The following is a 21887-nucleotide window of genomic DNA, read 5'->3' on the forward strand; positions in this document are numbered from 1 at the left end:
ACAGGGACACGGCCACACACACGGATACTCGGATACAGGGACGGACGCGCGGACGCACGGATACCTGTGCCGGTGTGGAACAGATACATGGATGGTGCGTGGTGTGGCGCAGGGACGCACGGATTGGTTCGCGTCCTGGTGGGAGACTGTACAGACACACAGACGGCCACACAGATAGGTACACATACCAGTGTGGGTCTGTATGGACACGCATACGTATGCTAGGTGCATGGACAGACACAAAAACACGCATGTGGACAGAGGCATGGAGACGTCCATAGGTGCGCAGGTGCACATAGAAACATGGGCATGCACAGACATGCACACACGTACAGGTGTGCACACACCTACCTGCACTGGAACACATGCACAGGCAGACTCGTGTGCACACATACTTCCACACGCACACACGTGTACACAGCTACGCTTTGCTTTTCTGTGTGTTCATAGCACACAGAAATACACACACACGTGCACCTATGTACATTCACAGGTGTGCAAACCTGTGGATACCCACAGGTACACTCACCTATAAGCACACACATGCATAAGCACACGGACACACTTCCCGTGCACACACACAATTATACACATGTGCACACACAGAGAGGCATACACTGCATACACCTGCGTGCACAGGTGCAGGCAGACACATGTGCATCATACAGATGTGCACCCACACAGGTGCACCAGCAGCATTTGGGCACAGTAGGCTCCTGAAGACCACAGCACGCCTCGTCCCGGGGACCCCTTTGGGCACGTGGGGGCCAAGTGGGTGCTGCGTTGGACTCTGCAGATTTTGGGTGGGAGACAGGAGCCCGCAGGTGCCATGTGCCACCCTGAGGCACACATGATCCTGTCATCCATTTAACCTGCCTTTGCACAGCTGGGCAGGGGCAAGAAGATGCTGAGTGTGGGCAGGGTGCATTAGGTTTATTTTCTGTGCAGAGCGTCTGGAGCAGCCCAGCCACGGCATGGCCCCAGGGAGCTCAGCAGCACAGTCTCCCCCTGGCCCAGCCCAGAGGACATATGGCTGCTGGAGAGTCCTGTCCAAGCAGTGAGTGCACACTGTCCCTCGGTGTCTGGGGATCCCAGTGCACAGTGGACATTCCTGGGGATGCTAGTGGCTGTCAGCACTCATACTGTGGTGGGGTACGCACCCAGCCCTGTGGGGCAGAGCAGCCATGAGCACTGTGCCAGGGTGTCCAGAGGGAGTGCATCCCTGAGCTGGAGGCACCTGGATGGGGGAGGCCAAAGCTGGGCTCTGCTGGGGGGATGCCTAGGCCGGAGTCACTGGAACTGGAGGGCACCACAATGGTGGGCAGTGGGGAACAGTGTAGGGGTGGGGGTCCCAGAGTCGAGAACTCCCAAAGTTGGTGGGGTTGGGGTACTTGTGAGGCCCCATGGCTGGGGACATCAGGGTACATGGAGCGGGTCACAGGACTTGTAGGGATGAGGGACATTAAGAGTCCCAGGCATGCAGACAAGGCTAGGCAGGGGGTGATGCAGGGGATGAGCAGAGGTCCCCAGTTACTGCAGGCCTTGCTGACACACTCAGTGCTGTGCCAGCAGGGGGCACCCGGGGGTCTGCTGCTCTCCCATCCTCTAGAAGGGTGTTGCAAGGGGCATCTGAGGGGCCATGTGCTCCCCACCCCCTGGGGCTCCTGGAACATCCAGAAGGGCAGATGGGAAGGGAGGAATGTCCTGAGTCACCTGGCATCTTTCCCTCATGCCAAGACCCACCTGGAGGAAGCTGTAGAGAAGCAAGATGAGGGAGAGGAGTAGTGCCAGGCTGATGGCGATTCCTGGAGATGGTAGTGGGGACTGCACCGGTCCTGTCAGCCATTCTGAGTGCTGAGGCTTCCATAGTGTTGCAAACTCCATCTGTCAGGTGCCTCCACTAGGTACTGCTCCTCTCAGGTAATGGCTCTGCATAAATTTTTGAGTGGCCCTGGGCAGAGAGACAGCCCTAGCTGGGAGCTGCCAGCATCTCTGCAGGGCACCCATAAGGCATCTGGATTCTGGCCATCACCATTTGCATCCAGCTACAGTCCTAGCAAGGTGCCTGGGGAGCACCTGGTCTCCACAGCTGGGGGATCTCCATCCTGGTGCCCCTGTACTGTGCCCAGCCTAGATTTGCCCCAGTACTGCAAGGGCACATGGGACACATCCCCTCTCTGCCCAGTGCCAGCCTGCAGGATGTGGGGTGTGAGGCGCTCATGCCCACTTAGGAGGGGCAGCAGGAGGGATAATGAATGGGCACCCTGTGGAAACAAAGCAAAGCCTCAGTGTGGGGTTTGGGGCAGGAGAAGGAGCTGGGAACAAGGCAGAAGGGAACAGGGATGCACTAGCTGGCCTGGGGGAGAGAAAGGGTCCAATGCAGCCCCCTGTGCCGGCAGCAGCTCCACAGGCAAGATCCCTACCTGAGGGTGAGTTGGGGTGCAAGCCTCCAAAGCCAGGGTTCCTGGTGCTCCCCAGTGGAATGCCAGGCTGTGCCCTGCGGGATCTGCAGGAAGATCATCTCTGCAAGGTGCACCCTAGGCAACAGGCTAGGGTGACTGCACCCTGCGCCTTGCAGTCCCAGCAATGATGCAGGCACAGTGCTGGAGTCATCCGGGGACAGTGAATCTTACCCTGAATCACTGCTCCTCCATCTCTGTGGTAGCACCTTTCCCACTACCAGCACAGAGGTGATCCTGCTGCTGGAGCAGCCCCTGGGCACCCATGGATACTCAAGGAACGGGCCCATCCCAAAAGACTCAAGAGCTTGTTGGCACAGTGCATAAATGGACACAGGGCTAGGGTGACAGACTCCAGTGCTCACCCATCTCCAGGTGCCCAGCTGGTCCAAGGGGTGCTGGCAGCAGACAGACCCAGGAGACCTGGCTCATTGCTCTTCCATGGTCACCTAGGACTTGCCCCATACAGAGGGATGAAGAGCATCTCTCATTCCTAGCCCCATGGAGGCAGCTGCCTGCAGCCACATGTGGTCTCCTCTGCACTAGTGCAGGTCAATGCTCCAGGGGAGGCACTTCTCATAGGCCCTGCTTGAACCAGCTGGGATTTACCCCTGCACCCATCCCCTCCAGTGAAAGCACAAGGGCAGTTGCACAGGGATACAGCCTAGGGCAACCTATCCCAGGGTGCACCTGCTGCACCCTGGGGACAGTGCAAGAACAGGCCAAGATGGTCTTTAGCAAAATCAATCTATTTATTTATTCACATTCAAGAAATAAATAGAGAAAAGTCAGGCAGCAGGGGTGCTGAGAGTGGGACTGACCCTTCTGGGAACAGGGACGTGCCAGGAGCCCAGCAGAGCCCAAGGCCTGTGTGACAGCAAGAGTGCAAGAAGGTAGAGAGACATCTGCAACAGCAATCTGACCTCTGGGAACAAGACCTGAGCCCTGCTAGAGGGCAAGCCAAGGAGCTGAAGAACAAGTGTGACAGAGGAAACAGCAGGCAGAGCCCAGCACAGACAGCTGCCTTGGCCTCTAGCACTGGAAGCAGAGATGGCAGCTCAGGTCCCTCCACTTTTTCATAGCCCTTCCAGAGCAGAACTGCAGGGGAGGAGAGAGGCTTCCTCCCTCCAGCCCAAATTCTCAGCCTGGTGAGATGCCTCTGCAGTTGAGACTAGATAGGGATGGGGTGCATGTGAGTTGGGAAGGAATGCCACAGGCAGGGTCACATCAGATCCTGACACCACCACCGTGCCAGATGCAAAACACAGAGACACCTGGACTTCCTCCCTCCCTGCCCTCGCTCCACCAGGAGACTCCCAGCCACCTCCTAAGAGCTTTGTACTCCAGTTTAGGGACACACCTCATATCTGAGAACATCAGGCCAAGACCCCCTGCCCACCAAAACCAGGCAGCAGCCATGGGGGCTGCAGGAAGGACAGATGTCATGGGGCAACCACCCCAGCACAGGTTCCTGCCTTTAAAAACCCACAATTTACATAAAACTGTCATTGTAAAACCTCCCTACTGAGCAGTGCTGCATGGGGAGGGGAGATGAGCCAAGTGAGCCCCAGGCAGAGCAAGATAAACCCTAAAGTCCAGATCTGCAGGAAGAGGCAGAGCCCAGGGGTGATGTGCTGGAGCAGTGGAAATTACCGGCAAGTGCAGGACTCTGCAATCATATTCTCGTACTCCTTGTACAGTATGCCTCCATTGCGTTCAATCATGAGGACACTGATGGGGCTGTAGCGATAGGGCACACAGGAGGGCCGGGGCACATTGGCATCCACCAGCTGATGAACAAAACCCTGCACCACAGCATGGTTGGGTGCGTGGAAGTCATAGCGGAGCAGGTGGGGACAGGTGCCCTTGCAGTAGCGTGGGTTATAGCGGTGAGGAGCAATGATCCAGTGGTCCCAGCCCAGCTGTGCAAAACTGACAGGGAAGGGGCGGAGGGAACAGTCACTCTTCTCCCCTCCCTGGTCCTGCAGGTACTTGGGCAGGTCATGAGCCAATGTCCCTGTATCACGTCGGTATCGGTGGGGCTCTGCTGCCAGAGGTGCCAACCCTGCCTGGGTATCATTAAGGTAGAGAAGGAGGAAAGGGTGGCCAGGGGCCACGGGGGCATCATGGCCTCCTGCTCGGCCAGCACGCACGCAGACATGCCGCAGTGCCAGGCTCCCCACGCTGCTGTTCCCCAGCACCAGATAAGGGGTGACGTCAACTTCGGCCCAGCCATGGCGGGGACGGGCAGTAGGGCTGAGCAGCACCCTGGGTGCCTCGCCAGCCATCACCAGCTCCAGAGCGCAGAGAAGGCGACCGTGGGCCAGTGACAGACTGGGCAGGTAGACCACAGTAGCTCTGAGGAGGTGCTCGACCTCTGGCTGGCCCTCCATGTGGTAGGTGAGGGCCTGCAAATACCAGCGACCTGCAGGGAAGCAGTGACCTGTTAGCATAGTGCAGGAGGCACTGTGGAGCATGCCTTTCTCTCATGGTGCTGCCACAGCCCCACACAGCACAGCAGAGCCTGTGACAGCCATCTGCCCCAGCACAAAGGAGATGCTGCAGCAAACAGAAGCCATGAGCCAAGGCTTGCTGGTGGCATGAAGGGCAAAGAGTCTGTAACATTTCCCATCCTCTCCACCAACACCATTAGCCTGGCAGAGCATTAGGCAGATTGGGAAGGAGAGAAGGGCACACAAGGGCCAGCTATGCATTTACCCCTCTCATCCCTGGGGCAGAGCCTTGGACTCCTGCCAAGTGGAACCCCATGGCCAAGAGCAACCCCAACCCAGACACTGTAGAGAGGGGGAAGGAAGCAGGCAAGAGACCTCACCTTCAGAGCTCAAGCCACCCTGCTAGCTCTGCTAAGCGCCTATACAATCCTTAGTGCTCACCAGTTCCTTACCTGCCCAGGGCTGACCCCCATGGGAACTGGCCTGGACCAGGCGGATGGTGTTGGTGCCCAGGCTGCGGCTGCGGCGGGGGCGGCCTTCGCGGTCAGCAGCACGCCGGTACAGATTCAGCATGTAGCGCAGGGGCTGCCCACTGGCTGGCCCCACCTGCCAGCCTGGGCTGCCTGGAGCCCGGGTTTGCAGGGCCTGCAGGAGGGGCAGCGTGGGGACAGCAGGCAGGGAGCCAAGAGGCAGTGGGGACTGGTTTGCAGCCTGGGAAAGGGGCACAACAAGGAGAAGGAGGAGGCTGGTGAAAGGGCAGGGCATAGCCATGATAAGTGAGTGTCGGGAGGGAGCAGGTAAGAGGGACAAGGTGGGGCTGGCCAGCAGAAGAATTAGGGAAAACCTGCAGTCATGCTTCTCCTCACTTGAGAGGGAGAGCTGACTGTGGGCACCAGCAAAAGGATCCCAGGGTGCTTCCAGCTTCTATCAAGACAGGACAATCACACCAGCTGCTTCAGCTTGGCACAGGAACAGAACGGTGGGGGGAATCTGTATGCAAAAAGGGGGACAAATTCCAGACTAAAATCCAGACCAGGAGTAAAGCTAGCCCAACAGAGCCTGGCTATGGGAGCTGTAAAGGTGCTGGGGTAGGGGAGTGGGGTGAAGTGGGGTGGGAGAATCAGCTCACTCAGCCCACCTGCTCCTGACTCAGCCTCCTCCTACGGGGTAGGAGGTCCTTGCCCAGGCCCATTTTAAAGGCATGGACTCAATCAGGTTTTAAAGAGGCAGGAGCTCCCTGGGTCCCAGGGGAGTGGGGTCAGACAGAGCCTAAGAGGGTGCGTTCATGCGATGAGAGTCCCTCCAGCTCCCTCCACTCTGTGCTGACTCTTCATCAGCAGCTCATCAACTTTATGCCCATTGCTGTATGCTGGTCTGCACTGCCCCAAGCAGACAGAGAGCCTGGAGTTCTGCTCCCCAACAGTCTCACAGCACAGCCAGGCTGCCCAGTGCCTCACTCCATCCAGCTGGCACTAAGACACATGGGTGAGCAGTGACCCTGAGCCCAGCAGTTCTAAGTATGTCTGGGTAAGCCAGCAGTACCCCACTGTAGGCATCATCCTGCCACCACCACCAGCATACCTGCAACTTTGCCTACCTTGATGAGTTTCCAGGTTTTTCTGCCAGCACCTGCTCAAAGCTGAGAGGTAAGCATGATGCTCACCCTCTTGCTGGCATGGGTCATTCGAACCACTTTCCATATTGGGGACAGTGCTTGCCTGGGAAATGCTCTGTGGGCACACTATAGTGTGGTGTGGGCAGCTGCAGCCAATCCCACCTCCAGAGCCCCTGCTGTTGTGCCCAGACCCACAGTACACTGTTGCTCTCCTGCTGGAATGGAAGTAGCCGGGGGTGAGCACACTGGTTGGGAATCACTGGTGCAGGCATAGGGACATGGGAAGAGCTGGAGGGATTGTACTGGTGTCTGCTGCCCACACTTCTTGGTGCCAGCTGGGCACCATGCTAAGGGCCAGGAGGGCTGTGTGGGGGTGTGTGTGGTGCTAAATGTGCTATGGGGCCATGTGAAGAGGCAGGGCACAAGAGCCCTCTTGCCTGGCCAGGCCGCCGTTGTTACTCATTTGGGAAAGCGCACAAGGGTCAGACAAGCCAGTGAAGGTTGGGAAAAGTCTGGGCATGGCAGCAGCCAGTCACGATTTGGGGGCATTACAAGGCAGGTGGGGTCACGGTGGTGGACACGTCAGTGGTAGACATGTCAAGGTTGTATGGGGGGAAGCTATGCATCTCTCCTGGGTGGGCTCAAGCACTACAAATAGCCCAGGTACCGCTCCACCCTGTGCCCTGTGACACTCTGGCTGTACTGGTGTGGCTGCAGCTGGGCTGCACAGGCAGCAGGCAGAGTTCAAGACAGGTGCTTGTGAACAGGGACTACCAAGAAAAACTTGAGACCCTTCCAGCACTGGGAATGAACCAGCCTGGCACTGCAAGCTGACCCTCCCAGGCCATGGCAGGCAACCAGGACTGCAGGCGCTGCTTGCAGAGCAGAGCTTTCCGGGCCGGTTGTCTGGGAAGGAGATGAGTAAGAGTCGTGGCCCCAGGCGGGAAGGGGAGGAGCAGGACTCTCGGGTTCCCCCGGGAATCCATGACGATCCACTCCCACCATCCCTGGCTGCTATCGCCGGCTTTTCCCCCTGCCTCAATTTCCCCCAAGCGGTACAGCTGCCTCTCCTGGGCCTAGCAGGGAAAAGACAAAGGTGAAGAACGGCCAAACTGCCAGGCACACCCTAAAGTGCCCGGCAGGATATGGACAGGGTGGGGGCTGGCATGGGTAGGTCAGACAGGAGCCAGCAGCATGTGCTGGCCTGCAGGCAGTGGAGCTTGGGGCACCAGTGTGACTACATGGTGGGGAGCCGGGGGGGCTGCATCACCCTACTACCACCCTCTTGTACCTACCTGGGTGCTGTAGAACTGTGCCGTGCCAGGCTCAGCTGTGCTGAGCAGTCCCTATTGGTGTGCATTCCTGGCGGCACCATATTGTGCTGAACCCAGATGGGTCATTTTGAGCTGAACCTGTGCATGGTCAAGCTAAGTCAAGCCAAGCCAGGCTCTGCTGAGCTGAACTCTGCAGCCCTGCTTGTCCAAGTCAACCAAGCTGAACTGCACTGAACAAAATTGGGCCAGGCCAAGTGGAGCTAAGCCAGATGAGGCCCCTGGTTGTTCTGCGCTGTACCAAACTTAACTTTGCCAGCCCTGTGTCATGTTGAACTGAGCTGAAACAAGCCAGAATGTGCCAACCCAGCTGAACTGCACCGAGGCATGCCAGGCTGAGCCATGCTGGGCCAGTTAACCCATGCTGGCCCCCCTGCCACCCCACGTTGAACTGAGCTGTGATGTATCGTGCTGCACTGAGGTCTGCCAGCCTTCCATATCGTGCCATGCTGGGTTGAGCTGTACTGAACTGAAATACACCGGCTGGGCTGTACCAAGATGAGCCAAGCAGCTCACGTCAGGTCCCTTGGCTAAAGGATGGTATGCCACGGTACTGAGTAGAAAGGTGCCGTGCTGTGCCATTGTGCGCAGAGCCATGCCACGAGCCGTGCTGAGCCGTGCTGAACCGGCCGCCGCCGTCCCCCCGCGCCTCATTGGCGGCGGCGGAGCAGTCCCGGTGCGGAGCAGCCCCGCCCCGCACTCGCCCCGCGCCGCTCAGCCCGGGCAGGCGGGGGTGTCATTTCCTCCACAGCTCGGGGCCGGGCCGGGATGGGGCTGTAGCTGTAGCCGCCATGGAGCGGGCCGAGGGCCGGCCCGGCGCCCCCCAGTACGTACATGTGCAGCTGCAGGGGGGCGCGCCCTGGGGCTTCACACTGCGCGGCGGGCTAGAGCACGGCGAGCCCCTCATCATCTCCAAGGTAGGAGTCGCCGGCAGAGTCCCGCGTGGGCTCCGCGACATGCCCCCGCGAGGGGCCTCCCGCCCGTGGCGGGGCGCGGGAGATGGGAGGACACCCGGGGCGCGGCAGCGTCGGGGTGCGGGGAACCCCGGCCGCGGGGTCTCGTGTCCTGGCGCGGCGGGACGGGGACGGCCACTCGCACGTACGATCTCCGCGGCCCTCCACTCAGACTCGCGGTGAAGAGTGAGAGCAAGAGGGGCGGAGGGACAGCCCGAGCCCGGCGGCAGGAAGAAATTCCTCTGGCACATCCGTTGGGCTGGCGTCGGGGGCGGCCCCCACATTCCCCCTCACGTCTTTCCCGGTCCCGTCCCGCGGGCTGCAGCCGGGGGAGGTCAGCCCCCTGTGTGCCCATCCGTCCGTGCCGCGCCCACGGGCGTTCTGGGCACCGGACTCTGCGGGGACGTTTAGGGCCACTGTGGGGGAACCAGAGTCCGTCCCGTCATGCCCCGGCACCCCTGGAACGCAGGGGCAGGACCGTGCCTGGGACGGGGTTGGCGCCGGGGTGCGATGCCGAGCGGAGCCGGCCACAGCCGGGAGCAAACGGTGAGGGTGACCCCTGCGGCCCCGACGTCTCGCCACACAGAGAGTCACCGATTCCCGCGGCCCCCGCCAGCGCACCGCTCCGCGGGGAGACTCGCGGGGAGACCCGCAAGGAGCAGGGCGGCGACCAGGGGAACTCCAATAGCCACCCCTCCAGGGAGCCCGGACGGGGCCCTGTCGCCGGACGATTTGGCCGCCTGCCCGCCCGGTGTCGCCGTCCTGCTGAGCCGGGGTGCGGCGGGCCGGGCTGGCGGCCCCCGGGCTGCTCCCTGCCTCGAGCCGGGCCGACTGCACCCCCGGGCCGTTCCACGCCCTCGGCGGGACGCGGCCAGCGCGGTCTGGCTGGGGGAGCTGGAAAAGTGGCTCCAGTCCCAGCCCTGCGCCCTGAGGTGGCACCGCCGGCGGGTGGGGAGCTGGGCGCCGAGGGAGTGAGTGCCCGCGTCCCCACTCGCTGCTGGCCTTCGGCGTGGCGGGTCCCCGTGGGTCCGCCGGTTGCCGGAGGACGGGATGTTCCTCACCACTTTTGAGAAGGGGATTGGCTTGCGGGCCGCGGGGTGTCGGCCCCCGCGCTCCCACGGACACGCCGCCACCGCGTGTGCTCGGCAGACAAAAGGGGCTTGTTCCAGCGCTTTGTGCATTCAGGGGAGGGTCCCCCGGGGTCGCCGCTGCGGCCGGCCGAGGTGTGTGCGGAGAGGGGGCGGCCCTCGCCTGTGGCGCGGGGGGCGCGGGCCGGAAAGAGGAAGGGCGTCCCCGCACTCGGTGACGGAGTTTAGTCTCTGAACCCACTCCGGGCAGGATCCCTTTCTGTGGCAGTCCCACGGCAGTGCTCACACGCGATCATAAGCCGTCCATGGGGCTGTAAACGCCCTCCGGCACAGGCTTCCCTGGGCACGTCAGGGGCAAGGATGGAGGATGGTGTGGCGCAGGGTGAGCACAGCTCTGGCACTGTTCTGGTTGTGATTCTTAAGACAAGTTTCTCCTGAGACAGGCAGACATTCCCGTGAGCCATCTGGTGCCCACCATTAAGGCCCAGAGTGAACTTCAGGCGTGGTGTTTGGGAAGTGTCCTGGGCTGGCTCAGCCAGACAGTGTGTGTTTGGCTGCCAGTGCTGAGTTCACTGGTGGCAAAGGCAGAACAAGGGGCTATTTGTGCCCAATTTAGCTCCTGGTGAGTGATGCCAGGGCAGAGCCTGTCCATCCTAGTGCATGTGATGGCCCAGACATGGGTGCAGACCTGGTTGTGTCCTGCAGCAAGTGGGGACACCTTTCACCTCTGGCTCATCTCCATGGCGATGGCAGGCAGGACTGGTGGGCACGTGTCTGGAGAGAGGACTGAGGTGAAGGTGCAGCCTGCCTTGCATGCTCTGCTGGTGCCCGGTGGTGGGCAGCAGCATGGCAGGGGGTAAACCCGAGTCCTCCACTGACTGCATGGTAAGACTGGGAGCCCTCACAGGCAGTCAGGGTCTCCTGCCAGGAAGGCAGCCCCGTGGCTGACATCTGGGTAGGAGGGCAGCATGCCTGCACGGGCAGGCACATTGGGCTGTGCCCAGCCTCTGTATGGCATTGTGGTGCTGAGATCCCTGGAGAAATGGGAGAGCTGTTGGTTCTGGGCACAGCTGTGCCAGGCAAAACCATGGAGCAGTGGTGCACTGGGCAGGAGGTTTGGCTGCCCCTGCCTTTCTCCCTCCTAAGGTGACATTTTGTCCAGGGGTAGTGGAATGCCCCCTGAGACCTGCCCAGCATTAGGGCTGGAAAGCGGTGCCCAGGGGCACATGCAGAGCTACTGACCTGCCAGGAAGCCATGTGTGTACTCTCTGGCACTGGGGCCTGGCTGCTGCCCAGACTGGTCCTGCAGGCACTGTGAGCAGAGCTCATTCCCTGGCCAGGCCTGGGAGCAACTGGACAGGGTGAAGAGCCCATGGGCAGGGTGGGTGCAGGAGCCCCAGCATGGGGCCAGCTTAGCTCTGCCCTGCGGGTGGCTGTAGGGTCTTGCCACATCTGTGCTGGGCATGGGGCACCCCAGGTCCTGCCCTATGCACCTGCATGCCCTGAACTACTGCCACCACACAGAAGCAGCTCCAGTTGCTTGCCAGCCCTGTGGTGTGGACTTGGCAATCCCTGGTCATTGCAGTGGCAGGACGGGCAGAGATCAGTGCTGGCAATGGGCACTGCCTAGCCCAGCTGGTCACTACTTGTCCCAGGGCTGCAAGGACTGCACCTACCAGCTAGGGCAGAGGGCATGGGCCAGGATCTCATGTGCTGGCAATATTCCTCTAAGCACAGCAATACAGGGTGCCAGGTTCATTTTGGCCATGGGTGTCAGGGAGGGTAGGCATGTGCCAGGGCTCAGCACTTCCCCTACTATTGTCTCCTATGTGCACATAGGATGGGATGGCATCCTTTGGGCATCAAAATCACCACGGGTGCCCAGAAAGCTCAATGTGGGGTTGGAAGCAGGCAGTGGTAGGGGGCTGGCATCCATGCTGGACAAAGGGCCCTTGTGCTGCCTGCGAGGGAATCTGCTGGGATGGGACATTTTTCTTTCTTCCCCCTCCCTGATGCGCTTGCTCAGAAATTCATGTGACCAGAGAAGGGGGAGAGCCTGGCCCCACAGATCCCTCTGTGGTGCCTGGGGCTAAGGCACCTTCTCCAAAGCCTCTTTCTCCTCTGACACATGGTGGCCATGGAACATCCCCTGGGATATTCTGGGGGCTGTGCCCCCCTTGATGCCCCTCTCTGTCACCCAGGTGGAGGATGGGGGCAAGGCTGCACTGTCCCGCCGACTGCAGCCAGGTGATGAGCTGGTGAACATCAGCGGGACGCCGCTGTACGGATCCCGCCACGAGGCCCTCATCCTCATCAAGGGCTCCTACCGCACTCTGAAGATGGTTGTTCGCAGGTTGGCAGTGCTGTGGAAGGGACACAGGGAGGGCCAGTGGGACTTCAGCTGCCTGGGGGACTGGCAGGAACCTGGAGGGGCCCTTGTCTTCAGCTTGGAGGTGCCCCTTGCTGGGTCAGGGTGGGGAGCAGCCCCTTTGCTGCTGTCAGCACTCCCGCTAAGTGGGGGTTCCACACCCAGCGGAGCCAGGGCAGTGCATCGGGCTCACCACCCCCTCACTGGGCGGTATCCTCAAGCGTGGCCGCTCCTCTCCCTTCCTGCCTGCCTGCCTGCCTCCTGCCTGCCTGCTTGCCTGGGAAAGGAAGGAGAGACAGGGCTGGGCCTTGCAGTCCCTTCCCCCCCCAGCCCCTCCAACTGCATCCATTCCCTGGCTGCATCCTGACTGACTCCAGCTCCAGCAGCACTCAGGGGCAGGGACGGCGCAAGGGCACTGCCCAAGGGGCAGGGGTCCCACGGGACTGTGCTGGGGCTCAGCATCATCCATGGTGAGTTTGGGGGTTCTGGGAAGTCCCTGTGCTGACCCTGTGCACAGCTTGCTGCTCTCATCCAGTCAGTAGATGTTGTGGCAGCACTTGGCATTTGGGAGGTACAGGAGGTGGCTTCTGACCATGTCTGTGCAGTGGCATTTGCTGGGGGGGCTGGAGACTCCTATGGATGCTGTGAGGGGTGGGACAGGGACCAGCACAGGATCCTTCCTAGAGACATGATGTGGCTGGTGCTTGCTGCAGATACTGAGGGACAAAAGAACAAGGGGGCAGGTCAGGCTTACAGTGGAGACAGATGTGGCCCCAGTGTCCCTTGGTGGAGCTAATCCAGTCCCAGCAGACACTTGCCCTGCTCAGGTCATTGCCTATGGGCTATGCAGGGGCCATGTCCTCGGTCTCCTGTTAATGCGGCAAGAGGGATGCTGCAGTCTGGGGAGCCCTGGCCAGCTGGGTAAGCGGTGAGATCCCCTTGCCCAGTGCCGGCTGCTTGCAGGACTGGACCGTCCTTGCTGCCATGCCCTTTGGGCGGGTGCTGGCCTGGGGGGGACAGGAAACCCCGTAGGAAGTGACTTCAGCCCCGGTTCCTTGGCCTGGCTTCCTCCCCATTCTTGTCCTTTCCCGCTGTTGCTCTTGGCAGGAGGAGCGTGCCCGTCTTCCGGCCCCATTCCTGGCACGTGGCCAAACTTGCCGAAAGCCGCCCAGACGTCCCCACCATGCACTGCCCGGCTGATGCCTTCAGCCTCTCCTGGCCTTCGGGATGTGATGTCAGGTGAGACCCTGGGGGCAGTTATGAGACTGTGCAAAGGGAGAGGGCAGATGGGACACCCTCTTGGCTTGTGGCTGTGGGGCTGGCCACGCTACTTTCGGGCATCACTCCTCATCCTGCACTACCCTTTCCCCTGGCTGTTTACTCCCTGCTCCCAGCAGGAAGGGGCGGTGGCTCTGCTGGAGACAGCCAGGAGCTGCTTAGTCCCACTGCCCCGGCTGCCAGAGCTGGGAGGTCTCAAGTGGCTGGAGTCACACACACCCTGTTGTTCCCTGTGCCTGTTCCCCTTGCCAGTGCCAGGCAACCTTGGTGGTGACCCCAGTCCAGGGGTGAAGGGCAGTTGGGGTAGTGCTGCCCTGTGCTCCGTTGTCCCAGGGAGGGTGTATGTGGGGGGATGGGCTCCTTGGGATCTCTGTGTAGCTGGATGAGGAGCAGCAGGTGCCTGTAACACTGATGTGGGGCTAGGCAGCAGCAAGCTGTCCCTGCAGTGGAACCCACTGTCCTGGCACTGCAGCACTGACCGGAGCAGCTCCATCGGGAGCATGGAGAGCCTGGACCATCCCAGCCAGGCCTGCTGTGAAGGAGACCCCTCACCTGTTGACCAGGGCATGTACCACAGCAAGCGGGACTCGGCCTACAGCTCCTTCTCTGCCAGCTCCGTCGCCTCTGACTGTGCCCTCTCTCTCCGTCCTGAAGAGGCCGTGTCCATTGATTCCAGCCTCCAAGGCCCCTGCAAAGCCCCTGACAAGCGCTACCTGACCACAGGGGCTGAGCCATCTGCCAGCTGGCACCCTGAGGCCTGGCGGGCACCTGTGCCCCCCCAGCCCCCTGTCAGGAGGGACAGCCTGCGAGCAGCCCCAGGTGGCAGAGGGGACAGGTGCCAGGCATCAGCGTCAGCGGACATGCTGCATGCCAAGGGCCGGTGGATCTCTGACACCTTCCTCTGCCAGCGGGATGGGGAGGCAGAAGCAGCGGGCAGGAGGAAAGTGGTGCCATACCCCACAAAGGACTGTCTCTCTGCTGACTGGTATTACATGCTGAGCTCCCACCTGGACCGTTGTGCAGCTGAGCCACTCCGGGGGGAGAGCATGGAGCCTGACAACCACCCATACCTGGATAACAGCATGCACCAAGTGCCTGATGCCACAACAGCAGGTGACAACCCATTGCTGTCCCCTCTCAAGGGCCAGGTGTCGCACCGTCACAGTGCTCCCGAGCGACTGCTGGCCTCCCAGTTCCGCTCCCTCCAGCTGGGCACCAACAGCGGGCGAGCCTCGCCAGCCCCCAGTGGGCAACGCTGGACCTTGTCCCCGCTGCGTCCTGAGGGCAGCCGAGGGGGAACCACAGGGGCTGCTCAGGATCCCCCACACTGCCCAGAGCCTTGCTGCTGCCCACCGCCCTGCCGCTGCTGCCCTGAACTGCAGCAAGCCTGTGGGCCGGATGGCCAGGGGGCTAGCCCAGTACTCAGCACTGAGGGGCCAGTGGAGGAGGAGAATCGGGAAGGGGCCCGGCGGGCTGGGGGTCCTCCCCATCGCTCTGCTCAGATGCGTCGCCGCAGCGACCGCTTTGCCACCAGCCTGCGCAACGAGATCCAGCGCCGCAAGGCCCAGCTGCAGAAGAGCCGGGGTCCTGGTGCACCTCCACCTGGTGAGGAGCCAGTGGAGGAAACTGAGGAGCCCCCAGAAGGCAGTGTACTGACAGAGCGACACCCTGCCCTGCCTCAGTGTCTCAGCCCCGCGCCGAGTGAGGAGAGCAGGAACTCTGGCCCCTCTGCAGACCGGGGCATCCCCACCCCTGACCCAGTGCCAGCCCCTAAAGGGCCCCTGTCCCCTGAGCGGGTGGTGCCAACAGCCAGAGGCCGCTGGCACTGGTCCCCAGGAAACAAGCTGCAGCCGAAACACTCGCCCAGCCACAGTGAACTGGAGGGCTACAGCCAGGGCCCGGCAGCCTGCAGCTCCCCACCACGGGGCAGTGACGAAGCGGTCCTGCTGCCCTTTGCTGACCGCCGCCGGTTCTTTGAGGAGAGCAGCCGACTGGCACCACCCCGGCACAGCAAGCCGCCAGCAGGTGATCCCAGCACCTTCCAGCCCCCTGGCCCCGAGCACCGGGATGTCCGCCGCCTCTCTGTGGACCAGCCCTACAGCCCGCCCTCACCCAGCCGCCCTGGCTCTGCTGGCCCCTATGCTGAGTGCTGCCGGGAGCAGCCCCACTGTTACAAGCCACTGGGGAGGCCAGGGGAGCTGGATTACCTGCGGGGCTTCTCCTACCCCTATGGGGTTCCCTTGCGCCCTGAGCCCTGCCGCTGCTGTGGAGGCGACCTGTGCCCACCACCGCTGCCCCGTGGCCACACATGCCGCTGTCACCCTGTGTCCTGGGTGCGCTGCCCTGACTGCTGCTACCCGGCTACCCATCCTGGGCGAGAGGAGAGTGATGTCTGGCCCCCTCGGAGAGCTTTCGTCCCAGTGAGTAATGCCCTGTGGGACTGTGCTGGGGAGCAGCACTGACACTCCCTTGCACCCCTGGACCACGACCCTGGGTTGGGGTGTGGGGTACTTTTCCCCCATTGGCCCTGCAGACTGCCTGTAAGTCTTCTGCACCCGAATGGGGATGGGACAGAGGTACTGGGGGATGGATTTCACATTGTCTTCCCCCTCATACAGGAATTTCCTCAGGATCAGTGGGAACCACCTGCAATAACCAGGAAAGTCAGCCAGTCCATCAGGTGAGCCCATGCCAAGTGCCACGGTGCTGGGGATGTGTGTGCCACTCAGTGGGGACCTCCATCGGGGGATGTGGGGACTGCCATGATTTTGACTGGGGATGTAGAAAGTGCCTCCCATACTTCCTTGGCATGGTGCCCTTTGAGGCAGGAGGGGGCACACAGGGCAAGGGTGTGTGAGGAGGTGTCCACAGCAAAGGTGGTCTCTCCTTACCCTTCCCCAGAGGTCTGGGGCCATCTCCGGGGAACTGTGCCCAGTGGATAAGCCTAGGCTTCTCCCACCAGTGTGACTGGATGACTAGCTGGGGTAAAGGAGGCAGGGCATGCAATGGGCCTGAACTGCCAGATGGGTGACTGTACGGGAGGACGGGTGCCTCCTTCTCTTCCTAGTGAGCTCTCCAGCTACCCACCGGGTTTCCCAAGGCTTGGCCCATTCCACACCTGCCTTGAGAGCACCGAGCCAGAGTGGCCACCCTGCTACCGGGCCACATCCACGCATGACCTCTTGTGGGATAGTGACCGCCTGGCCCACACCCCTGAGAGCCCCCCGGATCTGCTGCACCGCCCACTAAGGGGCAGAGCCTTCTCTGAGAGTCATCTTAACCTGGAACCTTCCAGCCCCTGGGGCTGTGACCAGAAGGACCTTTTCCGTGCCAAGCTGGACCCTCCCAGCATCCCCAAAAAGAAGGGCCCCCCACCTCCCCGCCCACCTCCACCCAACTGGGAGAAGTACAGGCAGCGTCGGGCATCCCAGCACCCACCAGATGGTGCTGGGCATGGCTCTGCCTTTTCTGCTGCCCCAATGCCAATCCGCAGCATTGCTGAGGCAGTGAGGGAGCGGTCACAGAGCTTCACCGGGGAGCAGAAAGACCAGTCCTGGGGGCACGCTGCTTGCCCCCCTGCTCCGTCAGGTGCCTGGCCCCGACCTGAGGCCCCCAGATCACTCCGCAAGACTCCTGGGCCTGATGCTGCCAACGCTGAAATTTGCAGGCAAGTGGTGCCGTGGCATGGGGGTGGGAGCGAGAAAGCAAGCACAAGTCGGGACACGAGGGGCCTTTTGTGGGCCCTTGTACTCTGTATCAGAGCATCCTAATCCTTAGAGCACCCTGTGGGAGTTTTTTGTGTTGTGGGGTGTCCCTGTCCCTGACCTCTTTCCCTGGCATGGCCATAGCCCTGAGTGTCCCTGTCCCCACGGGTGGGCAGGGGAGCTGACATGCCCCCAAACATGGTGGTTGTTGACAGGGTGTCAGGAGCCGGGGAGAAGCGGACAAAGATGAAGCGGTCCGGGGAGATGGGGGAGCAGCCCCAAAGGCTCATCCAGAACCAGGAGCAGAGCCGTGCCAGTCCCCATGGGGTGGGTGAGTGCTCCCTGTCCCTGCATTGTGGCTCTGGCCCTCCCCTGCCGGAGGCACTTAAGCCCAGTTCTGGGGCAGTGGAGGGGGTGAGCTGCCAGGGCAGCTGGCCCCAGCCCCGCTGCATGGACTCCGAGGAGCGGCTGTGGGACATGGCTGTCAGGGACCATTCCCTGGCCAGTGTCCTGGCCCCCTTGGCTTCCCCTGACACCACCACTGAGGTGATGGGTGAGCTACTGGTAGCAGGAGAGCGACAGGCCTGGCGGAAGTGTCTGCAGCAGGACTGGCACCTGGAGGCCCTGGCACAGGACAGGTAGGGCTGTCACGGCACTGGGCCCCATACCATGGGCAGGCTGACACCCCCCAGTGCTTATTGCTGTATCTCTGTCTCCCCAGGCAAGGTTTTGAGCCCATCTCACTGCCTCCCAGGAGTGCTGCCAGCTCCAGTTCCTTCCCAGTGCACTGTGGTGTTGCAGTGGGCAAAACTGAGCCACTCAACAAGGTAAAGGTGCTGCCGGAGGTAGTGGAGGGGAGCTCGGAGGATGAGGAGGAGGAGGTGGACCATGAGCTGGTGGAAAAGAAGGTACAAGACACTGCTGGGGACAATTCCCTCATGGTTCCCTACTGCCCTGGCCAGGTGCTCATGGAGACTGGGTGCATTTCTGGATGCTCACAGGGACTGAGGCATCACTGGTTGTTCCTGGGAGCTGGGGACATCACCAGCCACTCATGGGCATGGGGTTAATTGCTGGATGCTTGCGGGTACCAGGAACATTACCATATGCTCACACGGGGCTGGGACATTGCCAGGTGTCTGCAAGGACCAGGGGCATTGTCAGGTGCTTGCAGGATGTGGGAGTCTCACCAGATGCTCGTGACCAGCGGCATCTCCAGATGCTTGATGTTTTCAGGGGCTGGGATGTTTCCAGATACCTACAGGGACCGGGGGCATGCATTAGGTGCACATGGACTCTGAGACATTGACAGATTCTTGTGGGGACTGGGAATTGCCAGTAGCTCATGGGAACCTGGGGTACCACAAGATTCTTGTGTACTGTAGGCCCCAGCACAGCACCCCTACACCTCTGTGCCAGTCCCCTGATCCCATGGGGAGTGGCTCCAGTTACCCCTGACCCCTTTGCTCTGGCAGCTGCAGCTGATCGAGAGTCTGAGCCGCAAGCTGGTGGTGCTGCAGGAGGCACAACGAGGGCTGCAGGAGGACATTAGTGCCAATGGGGCACTGGGTGAAGATGTGGCTGCTCGTCTGCAAGCCCTCTGCACCCCAGGGGAGTTCGACAAGTACCGCCTCTTCGTGGGTGACCTGGACAAGGTGGTCAACCTCCTGCTCTCCCTCTCGGGTCGCCTGGCCCGGGTGGAAACTGCCCTGAGCAGCCTCGGGCCGCACGCCCCTGCTGAGGACAAGGTGGGCATGGGGGAGGGGACCCTCACCCATGAGGTTTTGGGCTGCGGGATGCCCTGCCAACGACAGCTGTCTTTCCCACAGCTGGCCCTGCGGGAGAAGCAGCGGCTGCTGGTGGCACAGCTGGAGGATGCCAAAGAGCTGAAGGAGCATGTGGGGCGGCGCGAGGAGGCAGTGGGTGCCATGGTGGCACGGTACCTGCCCGCCGAGCACCTCCAGGACTACCAGCACTTTGTCAAGATGAAGTCGGCCCTCATTGCTGAGCAGAGGGAGCTGGAAGAGAAGATCAAGCTGGGCCAGGAGCAGCTCAGGTGCCTGCGCGAGAGCCTTGGCCAGGCCTCCAAGGACTGCTAGCTCCCTACCCAGTCTCCCTCCGGGATCCCAGCTGTGATCCCAGATTGCTGCCAAAGAGGATCCAGCCCCTTGTGGATTCTCCCTGTGTCTGTTCATCTGTCCAGCCCCTGCCTTTTATTTATTTTTCTGATTTACCAAGCAGGGGAGGGGCTTGCCAGTCAGGTGCTGACAGGGGTTGTTGTGCCATAGAGCTGTCATGGGCTCTTGCCACTCAGCAGCCTGTGGCCCAGAAAGACCAGATGGATGGGTGCTACCAGCACTCTCATGGGTCTTTCTGTGCCCATGAGGTCCCTCCAACTTGTCCTGGACACCAGTGCCTGTCTTGTATCTGGTGCTGCACCACATGCCTTAAACATCCCCCAGCTACTATTCGTGCAGCACCTGAAAGGGTTAAACCGTGCTCACCCGCTGTCACGTCTGTTTGCCCAGCTCTGTCCATCTGTCCTGAGGGAGCTGAAGGAATTTCAGCCCCAGCATCCTCTTCCTCTTCATTGTGTCAGAAACAATGGCCCCAGCCAGTGGGTTCTTAACCCACTCCTTGCTGGCTGAGGGACCACAGGGGGCCAGTAGGTGCTGTATACCTGTGTCTTGGGATGGTACCCTGCCAGGGCATGGGATGCTGGGACCCATACATTGAGGTCTGCGCTACTCTCTGTCACCAATGCTGTAGGAGTGGAGACAACCCAGCCTCACCCAGCCCTCACCTGTAGTTTCTAGCTCAACACCAGGAGCGATTAATAGAGGAAAAACCACATTAAGGACAAAACGGGATACCTGTCCCTCTCTGCTGCAACAGCCACCAATAGCACTTAGATATCAACCCCACCACTGTCCACCTGTCTCCATGGCATGAGTGGGTGCCTTCATACTGATTTTTGCACAGGGGTTTAATGCAACCAGCAGGAGCTTGAGGCAGGGGGGAGTAAATGTTTTGGGGAGGTGGGTGGGCTGCAGCGCTTCGGTGTGGCCCCATAGCTGGACAACCCAGCCCACGGTTCAGGCAGCATCCATGCCTGCCTGTGAGCTCCAGCAGCAGCCCTGCTTTGTTGCTACCCCTGCTCTGGACTACCCTTTAGCCTTTTAAACACTACACACCTGCCTGGCAGGAGTGGGGTCCTCAGCATTCCCTCCATCTCAACCCTCCCCAGGATCATTGCTAGGACCAAAGACTGCACCCCCTGGGGGCCATGCTGCTCTCATGGTGGGGTTCAGCAGCCCTGCACAGGGCCTTGTGCTGGAGGAGTTGCCAGCACCTGCATGTTGCTGCATGCCATTGTATCTCTAACAGTAAAGCAGCAGCAGGAGCTGCACTTCTGTTCCAGCTGTCTCTTGCATGGTTTGTCCATATGCCCCAACGAGTGGCACCGGAGCAGGGAGGGGGTAATTGCTCCAGCTGGGATGAACGAAGGCTTAGCAAGCTCTTGGGAGCTGAATGCCCCCATGGCACAGGGGGCGCCTGAAGTGCAGCTGTGGGCAGGTTGTCTTCTGCTCACAGTTCTCCTAGGCTGAGTTGGGGCACGGGTCAGTGCCTGGACCCTTGTGCCGGGATGCACGTAGGAGTCACAGCACTTGGTTGGTGGATACAGCGTTTTCCCTGGCAATCTGTCAGGGCATAGCTGCCAGAGCTTATGGTGCAGGCCCGGGGAAGGGGTGGCCGTGCCCAGGCGGATGTCGCCGTGCTGCTGCTGCTGAGCCTGTTCCGGGGTGCCCCGATTCACCGCGGTACGGCAGGGTGGTGCCCAGTGCCTTCCCCGGGACCCCTCTGCTCGCCGGGAGCACCGGCCACGCCGCGCTCGCTGCGGGGCAGCGCAAGGGCGACGGCGGCCGCTGGGCGGCGCCAGTCCTGGGACGGAGCACGCGCGTGCAGGTGGGTGTGGAGCGCAGGTGCGCGCGAACGCGCGGGGGCGGGCAGGGCGCGCGTGCGCAGGGCTTGGGACGGGACGCGGGGATGATCCGGGGGGAGTCCCGGTGCGCTGGAGCCCGAGGGCACGGCGGGAGCGTGAGCGTGGGCGAGCGGGGTGCACACCCGCACGGTGGGATACACACCCGCACGGTGGGATACACACCCGCACGGTGGGATACACACCCGCACGGTGGGGTGCACACCCGCACGGTGGGGTGCACACCCGCACGGTGGGGTGCACACCCGCACGGTGGAGTGCACACGTGCACGCGCATGGGAGAGCGTCGGCGAGTAGCCAGAAACGTGGAGTGTGAGCATATGGCTGTGTGGAGGATACAGGCGTGCGCTCACAAGTGAACATGTACACACAGATGAATGTGTGCACATACATGTGAGCACACACAGCTGAACTCTTACATAGGTGAGTGCACGCACACACCTCTGAGCACACATGCTCACATACTTGAACACATGCCATATGTGTGAGTGCGTGGGTACAGGGCACAGCTCCATGCTGCTGCTCACAAGTGCTAGTGGCGAGTGACTGCACGTGCAGGTGAACACACACACGGGGGAACTTGTCCTGTGTCTGATGTGCACATGTGAATGCATGCACATGTGTGTAAATGTGAGTTC

At 61.3% G+C, this 21887-nt stretch overlaps 2 protein-coding genes across 9 annotated transcripts; one reads left to right on the forward strand and one right to left on the reverse strand.

Annotated features, from left to right (window-relative positions):
- Positions 1 to 4108: 4108 nt before the first annotated feature.
- BMP15 (bone morphogenetic protein 15) lies at positions 4109 to 5683 on the reverse strand. Its single transcript, XM_041424193.1, has 2 exons — positions 5365 to 5683; positions 4109 to 4884 (listed from the first exon to the last, which is right to left on the reverse strand). The coding sequence occupies exons 1-2, from the start codon at positions 5681 to 5683 to the stop codon at positions 4109 to 4111; spliced, it is 1095 nt and encodes a 364-aa protein (XP_041280127.1).
- A 2755-nt stretch (positions 5684 to 8438) lies between these two features.
- On the forward strand, positions 8439 to 20666 carry SHROOM4 (shroom family member 4). Of its 8 annotated transcripts, XM_041424195.1 has the most exons (10): positions 8575 to 8775; positions 12101 to 12252; positions 13375 to 13506; positions 14018 to 15965; positions 16164 to 16225; positions 16613 to 17212; positions 17465 to 17887; positions 17971 to 18157; positions 18725 to 18997; positions 19079 to 20666. In XM_041424195.1, the coding sequence occupies exons 1-10, from the start codon at positions 8650 to 8652 to the stop codon at positions 19346 to 19348; spliced, it is 4173 nt and encodes a 1390-aa protein (XP_041280129.1). In that variant the 5' UTR covers positions 8575 to 8649; the 3' UTR covers positions 19349 to 20666. The 8 variants fall into 8 exon arrangements, with proteins under 8 accessions (XP_041280128.1, XP_041280132.1, XP_041280129.1 ...); XM_041424194.1 differs by lacking the exon at positions 12101 to 12252 and having other exon boundaries at positions 8439 to 8775; positions 13969 to 15965; XM_041424198.1 differs by lacking the exon at positions 12101 to 12252 and having other exon boundaries at positions 8439 to 8775; positions 13969 to 15965; positions 17039 to 17212.
- Positions 20667 to 21887: the final 1221 nt, after the last annotated feature.

Source organism: Onychostruthus taczanowskii, unplaced genomic scaffold (assembly GCF_017590055.1).
Source record: "Onychostruthus taczanowskii isolate IOZ18803 unplaced genomic scaffold, ASM1759005v1 scaffold81, whole genome shotgun sequence".
NCBI lineage: Eukaryota > Metazoa > Chordata > Aves > Passeriformes > Passeridae > Onychostruthus > Onychostruthus taczanowskii.

Coding starts and splice junctions, on each gene's coding strand:
- BMP15 (XM_041424193.1), bottom strand. CDS start 5,683: ATGGCTATGCCCTGCCCTTTCACCAGCCTCCTCCTTCTCCTTGTTGTG. Junction 4,885..5,364: donor TGGGGGTCAGCCCTGGGCAG/GTAAGGAACTGG, acceptor GCTTCCCTGCAG/GTCGCTGGTATTTGCAGGCC.
- SHROOM4 (XM_041424194.1), top strand. CDS start 8,454: ATGCCACGAGCCGTGCTGAGCCGTGCTGAACCGGCCGCCGCCGTCCCC. Junction 15,966..16,163: donor CTCGGAGAGCTTTCGTCCCA/GTGAGTAATGCC, acceptor CCCCTCATACAG/GAATTTCCTCAGGATCAGTG. Junction 17,888..17,970: donor GAGGCCCTGGCACAGGACAG/GTAGGGCTGTCA, acceptor CTGTCTCCCCAG/GCAAGGTTTTGAGCCCATCT.